This window comes from Sapajus apella, unplaced genomic scaffold, assembly GCF_009761245.1.
Source record: "Sapajus apella isolate SASKATOON/1434 unplaced genomic scaffold, GSC_monkey_1.0 scaffold14, whole genome shotgun sequence".
Classification (NCBI taxonomy): Eukaryota; Metazoa; Chordata; class Mammalia; order Primates; family Cebidae; genus Sapajus; species Sapajus apella.
Genome location: NW_022436954.1, coordinates 30,865,799 through 30,885,260, shown reverse-complemented (window position 1 = coordinate 30,885,260; position 19,462 = coordinate 30,865,799). Strand labels below are relative to the sequence as shown.

General features: G+C 36.7%; 1 protein-coding gene across 6 annotated transcripts in view; it reads left to right on the top strand.

Annotated features, from left to right (window-relative positions):
* The window catches only part of ELP4 (elongator acetyltransferase complex subunit 4), a 249,766-nt gene that overhangs the window by 178,589 nt on the left and 51,715 nt on the right, over window positions 1-19,462 (top strand). The window contains exon 10 of one of the 6 annotated variants that reach the window (XM_032282334.1): window positions 5,511-5,563. The exons of the other annotated variants lie outside the window; for them this stretch is intronic. Within the exon in view, the coding sequence (XP_032138225.1) occupies window positions 5,511-5,552 (42 nt within the window). The 3' untranslated portion in view covers window positions 5,553-5,563. The remainder of the gene's footprint in view (window positions 1-5,510; window positions 5,564-19,462) is intronic. 6 annotated transcript variants of the gene reach the window in all.

Below are 19,462 nucleotides of genomic sequence, written 5' to 3'. Positions count from 1 at the left end.
TGTGTCACCCAGGCAAGAGTGCAGTAGCATGATTGTAGCTCACAGAAGCCTCAAATTCCTGAGCTGTAAACCATCTTCCTGCCTCGGCCTCCCTTCCTGATTACAGTCACATGCCACCATGTCTAGCTCATTTATTTATTTGGTAGAGACATGATTTTACTATGTTGCCCAGGATGATGTCAAACTCCTAGCCTCAAGCCATTCCCCTGCCTTAACTTCCCAAAGTGCTGGGATTGTGGGCATGAGCCATTGTGCTCAGCCTAGTTCTTTATTGATGAAGATCATGAGTGTAGTAGTTAAGTACACTGGCTCTGGAAAAGAATATCTGCTTTTACATTCTGTGTCTTTACTAATTTGTCTATGCCACAGTTTTCTCATTTGTAAAATGAAGATACATATAGTTCCTATATCATGGAGTTGATGAGAAGATTAATATTCAAAGTGCTTAGAAGAGTATCTGTCACATAGGTATCACATAAGTAGTATTAATATCAAGGATATACTGTGTGTAGCCCATCGGTGATCCATTGTAGTTGACAGTGATAGTAAGAAATAATATGTGGAGTTTCAGCTTCCCACTGCAACATAGGTGATTTGCATAGCTGGACAATATTACCAATAGGATAAGTATTGTACAGGGATATATCAAGTATCTGCAATGTATCTAGCAGTATGCTTTGGAAATGCAAAATAGCAAACACTCTCAATTTTTATAAACCTCCCCATCTAGGTGAGAAGACAAAACTGATAATGAATGAAATAGAGACAAATTAAGTGCTAAAATAAGGGTAAATTGATCCCAAGTGCAAAAAGAATTCAGAGAAAAGAGAATTCTTATGGATCGTATTACATTACTAGAAAAAGTAGGATCTGAAGTAGGCCTGGAATAATGGATGAGATGCTATTGACTGGTGAGAAGATAATGAACAGTTCTAAATATAAAACAGTTGCTCAAACCAGGGGTCTTATGCATCTTTTATTCTAAATTTTCTCCCCAACTTGTTAATATGGCAGCAGAAAAAAAAAAAAAAAAAAAAACACGAATGAGGAGGTCACAAATGCTATAAGCCTGAGGAATCATAGATAAATGAAGGAATTGAAGGGATTTAAGAACAAAAGAGCCTGTGGATAGAATTTAGGAGTTCCAGGGACTTGGGTTGAAGAGAAATAGGCATGCTTATTTTTATTAATCTCCTATTGAAATGTAGCATTTTCTTCGTTATGAATATAGACAACAAACCACAGTCACGTTAGCAGTAAGTGTGATTGTCATTAATAGAAATCACAGACTTTTTCATATAATTATTACAGTCTCAAAGAATTACTGTTCTCCTTTATCATATATTAGTATTAAGCCCACTGCTATTCTTGTTATTCAATGGCTAATAAAAATATACAAATAGATGGTTATATAAAAAATGAATTTATTATTCGGTAACATTTCAGTGACATTTGTTTCCTTTGTAATGCAAGGTATTTTATACATTTAAAAGCATTTTTCTGAAAAAAGTGACATTATCATAGTGCTTCTATTTATGGACCTGGGAATATATTAGTTTTTTGATAACCACATCCATAGTTGACTCATATTGAGCTTACAATCAACTAAACCTCACCCTTTCTTTAATGGACCTGGGTCTCATGTTGCACAGGCTGGTCTCAAACTCCTTGATCAAGTGATCCATCTGCCTCAGCCTCCCAAAGTGCTGGGATTACAGGCAGGAGCCACTGAGCCCAGCTCCTAAAACCCCTTTTTCATGTATGCTACTTTAGGCTATGTTTATTTCTGAATATAGGCGAATAGCGTTACTATCAAACCAGTAGTTGGGGAACTGACAAACATCATGAAATTCCTAGAGCAATACTCTATAACATTTCTACCTATCTAAATATAGACCTTAATATTAACCATCTGAGGTGATATCTTGCAAGATATTTTCTATATGCAGATATATCTGTCCAAGAAAAAATTATATTTCTTTTTTAAACAGTGGTGCTTTCTGGTTTGCTTTGCTGAATGAGAAGTAGAGAAGGGCTATTCTGTTGATTATTGCTGTGTATTAAACCACCCCAAAACATAGTTATGGAAAACACTCATTACATTCAAGGTTTTTGTGGGTCAGGAACTTGTATAGGGAACAGCAGGCATGCTTGTTGGATTCACTCTTCCATGGTATCTAGGCCCTCAGTTGGAAAAATTTGATGGCTAAAGTTTGGAATCAACTAGGAGTGTCTTTACTGACCTATCTAATGGTTAATGCTGACTGTCCACTGGGACCTCAACTGGAGCTGTCTTCCAGAGCACCTGTGTATAGCCTTTCCATGTGGCCTGGACTTCCTCACAGCATGGTGGTCTCATCTTACATGATGGTCAAACTATTTAGATGGCAGCTTAGGCTCCAGAAGCTAGTGTTATAGTAAACAATGTGCATTACCTTTTATGACCCGTCTCAAAAGTGACAAAGCTATCACATCTGCCACACTTTATTGATTAGAACAATCACAAGGTCACTTAGATTCAAGGGGAGAAAAATTAAGCCCTGACACTTAATGGTGGAGGAGCACAGTCACAATGTACAAGAGCATATGGAATGGGTGATACTGTACAGTTATATTTGGAAAATACAGTCTGGGCACAGTGGCTCACACCTGTAATCCCAGTACTTTGGTAGAGCAAGGTGGGAGGATCACTTGAGCCCAGGAGTTTGAGACCAGCCTGGGCAATATAGTGAGACTTCCTCTCTACAAATAATTTAAAAATTGGCCAGGTGTGGTGGTGTGTGCCTCTGGTCCCAGCTACTCTGGGAGGCACCACTTCATGATTGCACCACTTCACTCTAGCCTGGGTGACAGAGCAAGACCCTATCTCAATGAAAGAAAGAAAGAAAATACAATCTGTACCTATAAATAGGCATAAAACTGTGGTAGTTTAAAGTATTTGGATCCATGGCCTATAGTAGTAGAGTTTAGTGGAATGGTTATGGGTGAAACATCATTTGTCTTAATGACTCAGATTTGAAGTTGAGGTTTGTTTATAATTATGTTGTTATCATTCTAATAATGAAATTTCTAATTTTATTAGGGTTAAAGGAAGAGTCTGTGGTCTTTTCCAAAGTTGAAGATTTGATTTTTCCAAAACTTGTAGCTTTTTGTTTATCAGCAGATCTGAAAGCCACAAGTATTATCTGATACATACAATAATGACAGAAAAAAAAAATGTTCTATGTTTTCTTTACTAAAAGTTTTTATGTAAAAAAGAACTATAGGGTGAATTGTATGGCATGTGAATTATATCTCAGTAAACCTATTTTTTAAAAAAGAACCATGAACAAATACTGACTTAGCTAATGATATGCATGCTGAAGTGGTTAGGGGTAAAATATACTGATGTCTGCAACTTTCTTTGAAATTCACCACAAATTAGTGATTGGTGAATGTGGATAGATCTTTAGAGAGGTGATAAAGCAAGTGTAGGGAGCAGTTACTTGTACAATCTAGGTAATATGTAAATGCATATTCTCTTATATGTTGGAAATTTTTCACAATAAAATATTGGGAACAATCATAATGAGACGACACCACTACATAATCACTAGAATGACCTTTTGTTAAAAGCTTTGGGGTTTTTTGTTGTTATTGTTGTTGTTTGTTTGTTTTTTATTGAGACAGAGTCTTGCTCTGTTGCCAGGCTGGTGTGCAATGGCGCCATCTCAGCTCACTGCAACCTCCTCCTCCCGGGCTCAAGCAATTCTCTGCCTCAGCCTCCTGAGTAACTGGGATTACAGATGCACGTGACATGCCCAGCTAATTTTTTATTTTATTTTATTTTATTTAGTAGAGACAGGGTTTCAACATCTTTACCAGGCTGGTTTTGAATTCCTGACCTCGTGATCCACCCACCTTGGCCTCCCAGAGTGCTGGGATTACAGGCATGAGCCACCGTGCCCCACCTGTTTTTTCCGAGTGTTTTTTGTGTTAAAAGTTCTGACATACTTTTGATAAAGGGAAGTTATAGTGACTACTACATCATCTATTTTTATTCAAGCAGACGGGAAGAGTTAGGCACAGATTTTCACCACAGTTCTGTGACTGCAGATACCTTTAAGATAAATAATTGTAATTAACACAGTCTTGGCACTGGAAAAACGAAAACTCGGAACTTATTATGTAAACAATATGATCTCCATTTCAAATGCTGTTTGTCCTCCTAAAATCTTACACCTCTTTTTCTTTCTAGGCAATTACTTTTTTTTAACTTTCCTTTGACCTCGGCAATATGTTCCCTGTTTACATTATTCATTGGAATCATGAAGGGTCACTATTGTCTGCCCAATCCCTAGATAGTTTGGCACTTTTTCAAATTGTTTTGCTTGAATTGTACTGAAGTGGTAACCCGCTGATGCAGGCATGCATTCCAGCACCCTTATACTATGGTAAGGCCCCAAAAAATAGATAAAGGGAATAAAAGTCTCTCAGTTGCTTAGCAAAGGAGTAGTTGGTAAGGAATAGTAAAACTTTGCAACCTTTTAAGTTTTCTGGTAGAATTTGAACTCACTGAAACTTATGCCTTAACTGAGAGGAGTACTAAGTAATCAATTGAAGTTATCCCAACCAAACATTTAAATTATCCTTCTTAAATGTCCACCAGTGAGTGGTACTAAGTGTGACATACTGTGCACAATCCTTGCTCTTAAGAAACATGAACAGCATAGCTAGGAAGAAAAATTGGAGAGGACACCAGGGCATGAGCATATTCGCACTGCAAGATAAAGCAAAAGGAAGATAAGTGCCAAGTACCAGATGGAATGAAATCATGTTCCCTTTGCTCTCTTGCCCAGCCTAAGAAGACAGGCCAGGGGAGTTTGTGATCATGATACAGGAATGGGGCTATTGCTCAATTTGCTCACTCTGCCCCATCAGTCAAAATTGCTATTCAAAATGTGCCTTACTCCCTATTTTGTATTTAGAGTCTTGGATTCTTATTTGAAACTTGGCAGCTTTGGAAGCTGCCTTATATGTTGTTCTGCTTTAAGACTTTAACTGCCAAGTACATATTCAAGCTTTGTTTGCCAGTTTTGTTGATTGTGTGGTTGAATGCCATCCCTGGAAAGATGTACTTTTGAGCTAGTATGAAGTCAATGAGCTGCCTTCAGCATTCATGAGGAGGTTCTGAAGTTTCTGTTTCAAGGCTTTTGACATGTCAGCATGCGTAAATCTAGTCGGATGCCAAGATGCCTTATGCCAATAGGTTCCTTTTGATTTTGGTATGCATGATTTTCCTTGTGGATATTAACCTGTTGCCATTAAAAGAAATAGAAAATTATAAGATCATGAACTATAACATAGGTTCTAGCTACAAATATCATTAGTACTGTATCACAACACTAATTTTGGTTTGTTAGAATTTTTAACTATCTTGGTTTTTTTTTTTTTTTAATGTGTTTTCTAAAACTGTGTATTCAACTCCTGATTTTCCATTCAACCCATGATGATGCTTCCTGACTGCTCAGCTGGAATCTGGATTTGCCTCCTTTCATTCAGCACACTTCTGAAGCAGTGGCAGGTCTTGTCATGGGGAATTTGGGGGGTAGTAGATTCAAATTTGGCAGGACCCTGGGGACATTAATCAATCAGAAAATATAAATGAGCAAATCATTTCTCAGATAAAATGGTTCAATTGAAAATGATAATTGAAATGAAAAAACCAAAACATTACCAACTAAAAATGTGTATAATTCATAGACTTCATGATACATTTATTTTGTTTTTGTATGCTTTTCAGGCTTGATCTTACCATCTTTATGACTTAAATAATTGGCAATAACTTATGACCTGTTGTAATGCTAATGAGATCAGCTTTACTGCTTACTCCCTGACTGATGCTGTGGCCCTCTCCATTGCCTTCCCCACTTTTATTATGTACCCACAGCAGCCTGATAGACAGCCCTGTGGCCAGCAGCTTCCACAATATTTGTTGTGGAAAATACTGATCGATATTTTGGGTGAAAAATTATAACTTAATGGTAATTTATATCATTGTTAGATAAACATACATAACATATATAATATGTCAAATATTAAATAATTGCAATATTCCTCAGATAAAAGCACATCTATCCAACCTGGCCATTGGAAGTAAGAGAAAACTTCCCACAGAAAACTCTCAGTGTATCATTTTTGTTGTTATTGTCTGTTTTCACTGTTCATTCTTTTGTCAAAAACACAAATGATTAATACTTGAGAGTTCAGGAAGAAGGAGACAGTACTTGATTTCCACTGTGTGGAATAAAGAGAATGGTAATCTTGGAAATTTTGAGCTAGTATGAGTTCTTTTAATTATACATTTTAAAATTTATATATGATGTTTACAATTACCGTTGTCTATATTCAGATAGTCTAATAACCAATCATCTGTGACTTCTCAGAGAAAATACCTAGTAAAAGTTGTAAAACCCTTCTGTGGAAGAAAGTAAGCCTTGCAGGCAGAATGACTACATAATTTGCAGGGCCCAATGAAAATGAAAATGTGAGTCCTGTGGTTCAGAAGAACAGAAAACTTGCCATTAAAAGTACTAAAATATGAACCTTTTCCTTTTCTCCAAAGGTGTCTACCTCTCTCTCTGTCACTCTCTCCCTCTCTCTCCCCCTTTCTCCCTCTCTCCACCTGTACTGCTGTATTTATTTGCTAATTAAAGTCATACTTCTTGAGGCACAGGGATACTTAGCACAGACTTCACAGGACATAGGTGTGGGGTGTCTTAGCCCACAATTTGGGACACAGCAGCCCATTAAGTATCAGGTTTTTGCTCTTGTCAGCCACTGAGCTGATGGGCTATGGTCACCAGAAGGGGGAAGTTGAGCCAGGCATCACCCTCCCACAGGCCCACTGCCCCAGCCCTCTCTGGATGGCTGTTGTAGCCTGCATGCTGAAATGTGGTAGGTACCTGGATGGGAGGTGGACAAGAAGCTTTTCCCTGCCCAGTCACCCACCAAACATCCTGAGGCACTGCCAGTTCGGGTCAGGACAGCTGCCTCCATGTCCCACCTTAAGATGCCATGAGTCAACCCTAACCCTTTTTATACCCTTACCCAGGCCCTGAACTAAGCAGAAAGCAATAGCAGTCACTAGTCACTGAGGAAGGAGAGAGGAGACTGGGAGGCCTTGAGGGCTGAAGCCCTAGAGTATGGCAGAGCAAGTGTGAACTACCCAACCTAGAGGCCAGAGGACAGGACTGCATACTCCTCACACTGCAGCACCCCACACACTCCCTCAGGTCCACACATACTTCATTGTCCCCACAAACTTCACTCACAGAACATAAATTCAGTAATGAAATCATTAGGAATTTCTAGACAGCAAACACAGAACATTAAACCCCAAACACAGGACCCTTCGAAGCACGGGGTTCTGTCTGATGTCAATGAAGCTGGGCCAACCTGCTAGATAGAACCAATCTACCTACCATGAAATAACAGCTAACGTTTTATGCCAGACGTCGTTCTAGGCACTTTACATGTATTAACAAATTAATCCTCAAAAGACCTTAATGTATATGCCATCATTATCCCCATATTACAGCTGAAGTAACTAATACCCAAGATCACTCTGTGGTAAAGGACACATGCAGGATTCAAACCCTGACAGTCTGCCTCCAAAAGATTCTTATTGGAGAACTGAAAAAAGAGCAAATAATTATACTTGAACTGAAAAAGCAGATCATATACACACACATACACACACACACACGCACACATATAGTAGAAAGGCTTTTCATCAGAGTGACCTGTGGGAAATAGAAATTTGGGGAAGTTCACTGTTAGACAAGGTACAGAAGAGGGTGGAGGAAAGGAGACCAGGGAACTGTATTATAGCAGTTTAAAAAGGAAGAAATGAAGGGGACAGGATACAGGGGAACACGTGAAAAGGGAGACTGTAAGGAATATAGGGATCATTTTTGATTTTGGGGAACTGATCTTACAGGAGAGGATATGCCAGCATGTTCCAAATGCATGCTGTGTAACGGTAATTCTGTCAGATGCTCCAAATCAACAAAGAATTCTCTGGTCAAATATGCTGAGGAAACTCAGCATAATATGTTCTCTACTTAAAATTTGTAAAGTAACATAGAAATCCCAATGAAGGGGCAGGTGGCCAAAAAAAAAAAAAAGGAATCCTAATTGGGAAAAAAACACCATATTACCTTGTTTAGCCTGGCATTTTTCACAATTATTTGATTATAGAAACTTCTTTTATGTAAATACTATCATATAGAATCAGTGTTCCAAAAAATACACTTTGGGAACCACTGGATTATATGATATGAGTTGATTGATGTGTTGGTTTGCATGTTAATACTGTTTTTCTATAATAAACAAACATAATTTATAATGAACTGTTTCTGAGTAGGAAATAGTTCTTGAACTGCCTAAGCTTCAACTATATCTTTTAACACTTAGCCTTGTCTCATTTTCAAAATGAAATATGTTTTATAATAAAAGACCAAGAATAAGTAGCTCAAATTTCATAATTTTATAATAATCTCTGTGAATATGGCCATAAGAAACATCAGTATCTGTGGACAGTATCATCGTCCTCAGCTTTGGGCTCAAAGGAAAAAGAGCTTTGTTTTTACAGTGTTTTTTTTTAACTTTAAAGGGAACATATGTAGAGTTTTTGTTTGGGAGACTAATGAGGAAAGCTGTATCATTCGTTGTATTGCTTCACATAATAACTGCTAACTAAAAATGTTTTTGATTATGAAAGGAGAGTAGATATTAATTACTTTTTGTACATAGAAAAATTTGAGAGGTTGATTTATTGGCTCAGACTAGCTAGTTTATGGAGAAGGAGGACTTAGGAGAAGTATAATGCAGCACTTCTTCTTAAAGAATAGAAGATAAGGGTACCACTTTTATTGAATGTCCAAACGACATTTCCTTCGTAAATTATTCCAAATTGCTCAGAGGGCCTCGCCACAGAAGCTGCTGTATTCACTTACTCTTAGACATAAGTCCCTCCCTCCCAAACATTTATTAATGTCAGTGAACATAGTAAATGTATCTATCTTGTCTTTAGACTTTTCACTGTATCCGCTAAAGAATATCAAAGACAAGTAAGCTCTGATGGTGAAGGCAGGAAATATGCCCATTATCTGTTATTATTGTTTCACATAATAACTGCTTGAATAATTAGGAATTATTGAATAATGAAGAAACTGAGACTCTAAAAGGTAGTGACTTACCACAGTCATAGGACAGGTTGACAACGAAAGAGCATGTATCTTCAGCGTATTTGTGGCACAAACACTGCATAGCATCAAGCATTCGGAATAGGTACTCTAAGTGCACATCTACTGAATAACAGTTGTTGGCTGAGATGCTAAGCAGCATCTTATGCATATGCCTACAAGTATGTTTTTCAACTTAAAGAGGCTCATCTATCTCAAAAATAAAGTGCCTGTTACTATTTATATCAAGCATGAAATATTACCATGATATTATTTCCCCAAAAAGCATATAAGCAAAACATATAAGAGAAATAACCTCCAACAATAGAATAAAGATGATTATAGGTTTTAAAAGATACTTGATTTTTATCATTAGTAATGATATACTAGGTTGATAGAAAAAATTTGATTTTATCATTTTTCTCATATTACATGTTTTTATGCCATTTATAAAATTTGTTTCAAGGAAGTTTCTTTTTTTTGCTGTGATCACATCTATAGTTACTTTACAATTCATTCTGAGAAATGCTTTCAATAACAAAGAAGAACATGTAATCTGTTAAAGGGTTGTTAACTCAGAAGATGGAACTAGGGAATTAATAGGAAGAACATTTTTAGTTTTAGTTTTTCTTTTATACATATATTATTTTACATTATAATAATCTATTATAAGCATATATTACTGTTATAATTTTTTCCAAGTTCATAAAAATGGCCTTTAAAGACTAAAAGCATAGAATTAACTTGGTAGACATTTATGCTTATTAGCTTCTGTGTACCTACTACCCTAATTGTGACAAACATTAATATTTTAGTGAAGTAACGTTTTTAAAAAGTAAACACCTCAAACTTGCCCAGCTAACCATTAGTAAGTGTGAGTTCTTAGACTTTTCTGCCTGGATCAATATAGATATAGAAAGTAGCATATGCTGCAAAAGCTCGTGAGTCTTTGCAGCAGTGCTCTGCTGCAAAACACTTGTAACCATTGGTTGCTGGGCAATGGACAACACAGCAAACCCAGCTCCCTTCACTTCACCATTTATTTATCTGGATTAATGATGTAGATCATCATAAACAAACAAGATATTTGTTATATAAATAGGATGGCTAATGCATTTCAGGAAATTTTAAAATTTTCCTTAGTGTTCATGTGTACTTTCAGTGCTTTTAACCTTGAAAGAGATATATATTGTTTGGAAACCAAAATTAAAGTTAGATTGAAAGGGTACAGTATGATATCCTTACCTCATGATAAATTACACCATGAATCTTAGGAAGGCACATTGAGCTTTCTATTTGAATTGTTTCATAATAGAAAGAAATTATAGAATAAATTTATATATATTAATGCACAGAATAGTCTTATTAGCTAGAGGAGAAAATTGCGTGGTATTCCTGGCTGTCATTCTCTTCCAAATTTCAAAGAAAAATCCAAAAGAAATGTTTTAAACTAGTAAAACAGAATGTTTTAATTGCAGCTCATTTTAAAATGTGCTTGTTCATTTATGAGGGCTAAGAAAGTTATACATATAGTATATTTCAAAATGTTTTATGAGATAGGATGTCTACTGTAAGTTATAATGGCTGTACTAAACCATAATAACAATCAGTACCAAAGCTCTGTGGTCTGAACAGATTGTTTCTGCAATTAGTATCTATGTACTAACTTAGCAATAAAAATATATATGGGCCCATTTCCTCAGGCTCTACCTCATGGGGATGATACAAAAATAAAATGAAGTAATAGGTAAATAATCATTTGGGGAATGAAAATATAAAGTCTCTAGTGGCATAATGTGTAATAAAAATAATAACAGATACCAATACTGACATACTGGAAATCAAACTTTAGATCTCAAAAAAAAGTTTTTATTGTTTTTTTTTTTTTTGTTTTTTTTTTTGAGACGGAGTTTCACTAATGTTACCCAGGCTGGAGTGCAATGGTGCGATCTCGGCTCACCGCAACCTCCGCCTCCTGGGTTCAGGCAATTCTCCTGCCTCAGCCTCCTGAGTAGCTGGGATTACAGGCACGCACCACCATGCCCAGCTGATTTTTTGTATTTTTAGTAGAGACGGGGTTTCACCATGTTGACCAGGATGGTCTCGATCTCTTGACCTCGTGATCCACCTGCCTCGGCCTCCCAAAGTGCTGGGATTACAGGCTTGAGCCACTGCGCCCGGCCAAAAAAAGTTTTTATTGTTATACTCTTCTACCCCACTTTTGTTTGGTTATCGTGGTAATCTGTTTAGTGGGAAAGCTTTGGGGCTTTCTATATGCATAACTGCTTCAGCTGTTTAATGAATGAACCCATTTACTACTACACTCCAGAAACTGCCATCCTTATACACCCAGCCACTTTCATCAAACAACCAGTTTGCCTATTATTTATAAAATTGGTTATGAGTGTCACAGCTTGAATAAGAGCTTTTTCCAAAAATGCTTGTTCTCTTCTATCTTGTCTACATATAACTGAGACTCAAAAAAGTGGTGACTTACCGCAGTCACAGTACAGGTTAATGACAGAAAGAGCATGTATCTTCAGCTTCTTTGACTACAGCACCATTTGTTTGGCTGAGGCATATCCTTCTTCATATAGTTTAGTGGTTATTAATCAGTGAGATTGTATAGGAAGCCAGCTTAAGGAAAGTCCAGTAGTGACATCAGCAAGATTGTAGAATAGGAATCCTCAGACATTATTTCCTTCTGTGGAAATACCAATTCAACAACAATACATAGACCAGGTCCCTTTGTGAGAAATCCAGAAACCAGTTAAGAGACACCCACACACCAGGCAAGTGCAAAATTTGTCACTCTAAGCCAACAGGAAAATTCATTGCACTCTCTCTCATCATTGTCTTTGCATTCTGCCAGTCAATTAGAAAGTGTTTTAGTCCATTTGTGCTACTATAACAAAATACCACAGACTGGGTAATTTTAAAACAATAGACATTTATTTCTCACAATCCTGGTGGCTGGGAACTCCGAGATCAAGGCACCAAAGGTTCAGTGTCTGGTGAAGGCCTGTCTGGGCATCCTCACATGGTGCAAGGAACAGAAAAGCAAGAACACACTCCCTTCAACCTCAAACTCCATTTGTAAAGGCAAACCCTTTACTCTTATGACTCTTATCACCTCCCAGAGGCCACACTTCTTAATATTGTTGTATTGGAAATTAAGTTTTAACATGAATTTGGAGGGAATATCATTCAAAAGGAAACTCTCAGTTCTAAGCTTCTCCATGGACAGAGAAGACTGTACCATAAATATCCAACATTCTGATTTCTGAGGGGAGCCTCCCAAGGGACTGGCTTCTGTGTCATCTCTCTCAGAGCACTGACATGACCTGGCATACTCTACATGTGTGAGGGCACTGAAAACAACAGGTTGGCAGTGTGCTACTGCTCCAGAAACTGCAATATAGCAGACACAGGAAAATACAACTTGGTTAGCTCTACCTCAAGGAGAAGGAGAAGAATGGAGCATGTGTTCAACATTCTAGCATCTTACGGGGCTGCCCAAGGGGCTGACTTCCTTGTAGCCTGACATGGGACACTGACAGGAGCCAGCATATTCTAGATGCCTGGGGGTCACTGAGAACAAAAAACAGCTGGGCGATGTCCTGCTGCTTTAGAGGACCTTCAGTACATCAAAGGAATAAGAGGGAGCAAGAGATACAAGCTCCTGAAAAAAAAAGAAACCAGCAAATCCAAGAATCTAAACACACAAGTTTAGAGAAGTGTCACATCCAGAAAAAAAGCTTGAAAGACTCCCAGAACCTCTAGCCAGGCTGATTGGGGGAAAAGCTTTCTCTGCACGAAGCCAGTCTAAAAAAACTGAGAGAGGTAATTACTTTGTCAAATGTATGGATACCAACACAAAGTTATAAGGAACATGAAGAAACAGGGAAACAGTCCAATCAAAGGAGGAAAATAGATTTCCAGAAACAAACCCTAAAAAAAAACAGATGTGTGAATTACCTGACAAATAATTTGAGGTAACCATCATAAATGTGTTAATCAAACTCAAAGAAACTATCCATGAACAAATAGAAAATATAAAAGAACCAAACAAATTTTGGAGCTGAAGAGTGTAATAACTGAACTGAAAAATTCCTTAGAAGGTTCTACAGCAGACTTGATCGGGCTGAAGAAAGAATCAACAAACTTGAAGACAGGTCATTGAAATTATCCAGTCAGAGAAGCAAAAAGAAAAAAAAAAGCAAAGAAAGCCTGGGAGAATTAAGGGACACCATTAAGCAGCTGTGTGTGTGTGTGTGTGTGTGTGTGCATAGTCTGTAAAGATCTCTCTCTCTCTCTATATATATATATATACACATATATATATGTGTGTGTGTGTGTGTGTGTATATATATATGTATATATATATACATATATATATATAAAGTATAAAGCTTGCTGGTAAAGGTAAATATATAGACAAATACAGAATACTGTAACATTGTAATAGTGGTATATAAATCATTTTTTAATTATAGAAGTTAAATGATAAAAGCATAATAAATATCTATAACTATAAAAATATACAGGCAGAAAGCTATTTAAAGAAATAATGGCAAAAACTCCCCAAATCTGGGGCTAAAAATGGATATCCAAATTCAAGAAGCCCAATGGATCTCAAATAAGATGAATACAAAGAAGTCAACACTAAGACACATTATAATCAAACTGTCAGAAATAAGAGACATAGATAATTTTGAAACAGCAAAGGAAAGGTGAATCCTTGCAAGCAAGGGAAACTCCATAAGACTATCAGTGGATTTAATAGTAGAAACTTTGGAGGCAATAAGAGAATGGAATAATATATTCAAAGTGCTGAATGAAAAAAAAAAACTGCCAACAAAGAATAGTATCTCTGCCAAAACTATTCTTCAAAAATGGAGAAATAAAGACTCTCCCAGATATTCAAAAGCTGTGGGAGTTCATCACCACCAGACCTGCCATCCAAGAAAGGCTAAAGGGAATCCTTTAAGTTGAAATGAAAAGATACTAAACAGTAACACAAAAGCAGAGGAAAGTATAAAGCTTACTGGTAAAGGTAAATATATAGACAAATACAGAATACTGTAACACTGTAATAATGGTATATAAATCACTTTTATTTCTAGTATAGAAGTTAAATGATATAAGCATAATAAATATAACTATAAAAATAAACAAATGGATACACAATATAACAAGATCTACTTTGTGACGTCAATAATATAAAGTGGTTGGAGGGACTAATAGAATAGTTTTTGTATGCACTTGAAGTTAAGTTGTTATCAGCTTAAAATATATTGTTATAACTGTAAAATGGTGTGTGTTAGCTCCATGGTAACCACAGAGAAGATACCTTTAAAAGATACAAAAGAAAATGATAAAGGAATCAAAGCATGTCACTGGAAAGAAATAAACAAAACAAAACACAAAGGAAAACTGCAAGAGAGGATAAGACAAAAAACAACAAAATGGCAATAGTAACAACCAGATTAGAGTAGGAGTAGCCATACTTACATCAGACGAAATACACTTTTTGTCAAAAACTGACACAAGAGACAAAGAAGGACTTTATGTAATGATAAGGGGGATAATTCGCCAGGAAAATATAACAATTATAAATTGTTATATAAATGTACTCAACATCAGAGCACCCAAATAGATGAAGCAAGCAGTGACAGAACTGAAGGGAGAAATATGCAGCAAGACAATAATAGTAGGAGATTTCATACCCCACTTTAAATAATAGAACATTTAGACAGAAACTTGGTAAGGAAACAGGACTTGAACAACACTGCAGACTAAATGTATCTAACAGACACACAAAACACCGTACCCAACCACTGCAGAATATACATTCTTCTCATGCACACATAGGACATTCTTCAGAATAGATTACATGGTAGGTCACAAAATAAGTTTTACCAAATTTAAGAAGATTGAAATTATACCTAGTTAACTTTTCTGATAGCAGTGGAATAAAACTGTAATAGTAGGAGGAAAACTGGAAAATTTACAACTATGTGAATATTAAACAATACACTCTTAACCTGTGGGTCAAAGAAGAAATCAAAAGGAAAATTAGGAAATATCTTGACAAATGAAAACAAAAGCAAAACATACCAAAACATAGGGAATAGAGCAAAAGCAGTACTAGGAGGCAAGTTTATAGCAACAAACACCTACATTAAAAATAAAGATCTCAAACAACCTAACTCTACACTTCAACAACTAGAAAAAGAATAAACTAAGTCCAAATTTAGTAGAAAGAAGGGGGAAAAAAAGATTAGAGCAGAATAGAGAATAAGAAAACTATTAAAAAAAATCAACCAAACCAAGAGTTGGTTTTTGAAAAACATCAACAAAATTAACAAACCTTTAGCAAGACTAGGAGAAAAAGAGAAGACTGAAATAGAATTAGAAATGAAAGAGGAGGCTGGGCGCAGTGGCTCATTTCTGTAATCCCAGCACTTTGAGAGGCTGACACGGGTGGATCCCTTGAGATCAGCAGCTTGAGACCAGCCTGGCCAACATAGTGAAACCTCGCCTCTACTAAAAATATAAAAATTTAGCCCGGTGTGGTGGCGTACACCTGTAATCCCAGCTACTCGAGGCTGAGGAGAGAAAATCACTAAAACCTGGGAGGCAGAGGTTGCATTGAGCTGAGATCACACACTCCTGCCTGGGTGACAGAACAAGACTTCATCTCAAAAAAATAATAAAGAAATAAAAGAAGAGACATTACAGCTGACAGTGCAGAAGTAAAAAGGATTAAAAGAGACTGCTGTGAACAATTATAAGTCAACAAATTGGATCATGTGGAAAAAGATGGATAAATTCCTAGAATCATATAGCCTACCAGGACTATGAATGGTGAATAATGAAGAATTTTAAAATCTAAACAGCAATGTAACTAATAAGGATATTGAAGCAGTAATCAAAGACCTTCCAACAAAGACAATCCCAGAACCAGATGGCTTCACTGGTGAATTCTACCAAATGTTTAAAAAAGAATTAATGCCATTTCTTCTCAAACTCTTCCAAAAAAATTAAAGAGGAGAGAACACATCCAGATTCACTGTATGAGGCCAACATTACTCTAATAGCAAAGCCAGATAAAGACACCACAAGAAAAGAAAACTATAGGCCACTATCTCTGGTCAAGACAGATACAAAAATCTTCAACAAAAAACCTAGCAAATCAAATTCAACAACACAACAAAAGACTCATATATCATGAACAAATGGAATTTATCCCTGGGATGCAAGGATGGCTCAACATAAGAACATTATTCAATTTGATACACCACATTAACAGATTGAGGGACGAAAAAAAGCACATGATCATCTCAATATATGCCCCAAAAAAAGCATTTGACAAAAGTCATCACAACTTCATGATGAAAACAGAACCTAGGCATAAAAAGAAATTATAGCAGCATAATAAAGACCACGTATGAAAAGCCCACAACCAACATACTATATGGTGAAAAACTGAAAGCCTTTCCTCTAAGATCAGGAGCAAGGCAAGGATGCCCATTCTTGCCACTTCTATTGAACATAGTACTGGAAGCCCTAGCCAGAACAACCAGGCAATAGAAAGATATTAAAGGCATCCATATCAGAAAGGAAGAAGCAAAATGCTCTCTGTTTCTGGTGGTACTTTATATGTGGAAAACCCTAAAGATTCCATTTAAAAAACTGTTAGGATCAATAAATGAATTCAGCGAAGTTGCTGGATTAAGAAGACAACATGGAAAACTTAGTTGTGTTTCTATACACTAAACAGTCAAAAGGAAAATCAAGAAAATAATTTCATTTATGAGGCATAAACATGAATAAAATAGGAAAAAACTTAACCAAGAAGATAAAAGACTTTTACACTGAAAACTGTAAAACACTGCTGCAAGAAATTAAGGCAGACATAAATAAAAGAAATACTGTATTCATAGGTTGGAAGACTTAATATTGTTAAAATGTTCATAGTACCCAAAACAGTCTACATGTTCAATGTAGTCCCTATGGGAATCCCAGTGGTATATTTTACAGAAATAGAAAAATCTAAAATTGATATGAAATCACAAGGGACCTAAAATAGCCAATATAATCATGAGAAAGAAGAGCAAAGCTGGAGTCCTCATATGTTCTGATTTTGAAACATTACAAAGCTACAGTAAACAAAACAGTATGGTGTTAACATAAAGACATACATATAGACCAATAGGAAAGAAAACACAGCCCAGAAATAAATGCACATTTGTATGGTCAACTGATTTTTGACAAAGGTGCCAAGAATGCACAATGAGGAAAGGATAGTCTTTTGAACAAATGGTGTTGGGAAAACTGGATACCCACTGGCCAAAAAAAAAAAAAAAAAAAAAAAAAAATGAATTAAAGATTTAACCCTAAGACCTGAAACTGTTTAAAACTCCTAGAAGAAACTATAAAAGAAAGGCTTTATAACATTGATCTTGGATATGACATGAAAAGCACAGGTAACAAAAGCAAAAGTAAACATGTAGGACTATTAAAAAATGAAAGTTCCTGTACCACAAAGGAAGCAATTAACAAAGTGGAAAGGTGGCCTGAAGACTGGGAGAAAATACTTGCAAATCTGTAAATCATATATTTGATAAGGAATTGACATCCAAAATATATAGAGAACTCCTAAAAGTGAATAGCAACAAACAGATAACCCAATTCAAAAATGGGCAAAGGACTTGAATAGACATTTCTTCAAAGAAGACATACAGATGGCCAAAATGTATATGAAAAACTGCTCAGAATTACAAAATCAGGGAGGAAATGCAAATCAAAATCATAATAAGATTATCAAGGAGAACACATGGACACAGGGAGGGGAGCATCACACACTGGGGTCTGTCGAGGGGAATAGGGGAGGAACAGCAGGGGGTGGGGAGTTGGGGAGAGATAGCATGAGGAGAAATGCCAGATATAGGTGATGGAGAGGAAGGCAGCAAATCACACTGCCATGTGTGTACCTATGCAGCAATCTTGCATGTTCTTCACATGTACCCGAAAACCTAAAATGCAATAAATAAATTTAAAAAGATTATCTTCTCACACCTAGAAAATAACTATTGACAAGGATGTAACCCATGGTCATTATTGGTGGAAATGTAAAATGTATAAACAGTGTGGAGGTTCCTCAAAAAATTAAATAGAATTTACATATGATGCAGCCATCCCACTTCTGGCTATTTATGCAAAAGAACTGAAATTAGGATCTTGAGATATTTTACACTGCATTAGCCACAATAGCCAAGAGGTGAGAGGAACCTGAATGTCCATCAACAGATAAATGTGGTATATATGTACAATGGAATGTGATCCAGCCTTAATAAAGAAGGAAATCCAGCCAGGCACGGTGGCTCAGTCCTGTTATCTCAGAACTTTGGGAGGCTAAGAGGGGAAGATTGCTTGAGCCAGGAGTTCGAGATCATTCTGGGCAACACAGCATAGAAAAATAATACAGTCTTTACAAAACATAGAAAAATAATAATTAGCCAGGCATGGTGATGCATACCTGTAGTCCCAACTATCAGGAAGCTGAGGTGGAAGGATTGCTTGGGCCTGGGAGTTCGAGGCTGCAGTGACCTGTGATTACACCACTGTACTCCAGCCTGGGGAATAAGGTGAGATCCTGTCTCAAAATAAATACATAAATGAAAATAAAAAACAAAAAGCCAGGCATAGTGGCCCACATCTATAATCCCAGCACTTTCGGAGGCTGAGGCAGGTGGATTGCTTGAGGCTGTGAGTTTGAGACAAGCCTGGGCAACATGGCAAAACCCATCTCTACAAAAAATAAAAAAGTTTGCCGGGCATGGTAGAATGTGCCTGTAGTTTTAGCTACTCAGAAGGCGGAGGATTACTTGAGCCTGAGCCTGGGAGGTCGAGGTCACAGAAAGCGGAGATCATGCTACTATACAGTAACTCGGGTGACACAGTGAGACCTCGTTCCCCCTCCCCCCCCAAAAAAGGAAATTCTAACATATGCAGTAGCATGGATGAATCTTGAGGACATTATGCTAAATAAAATAAGCCAGTCGCAGAAAGGCAAATACTGCATGGTTCTACATATATGAGTATCCAAAAGAGTCAAACTAACCAAAGCAGAAAATAAAGTAGTGGTAGCCAGAGTCTGAGGGGAGGGAAAATGAGGAGTTGCTGTTCAATGAGTGTAAAGTTTCAGTCATGCAATTGCACAAGTTCTA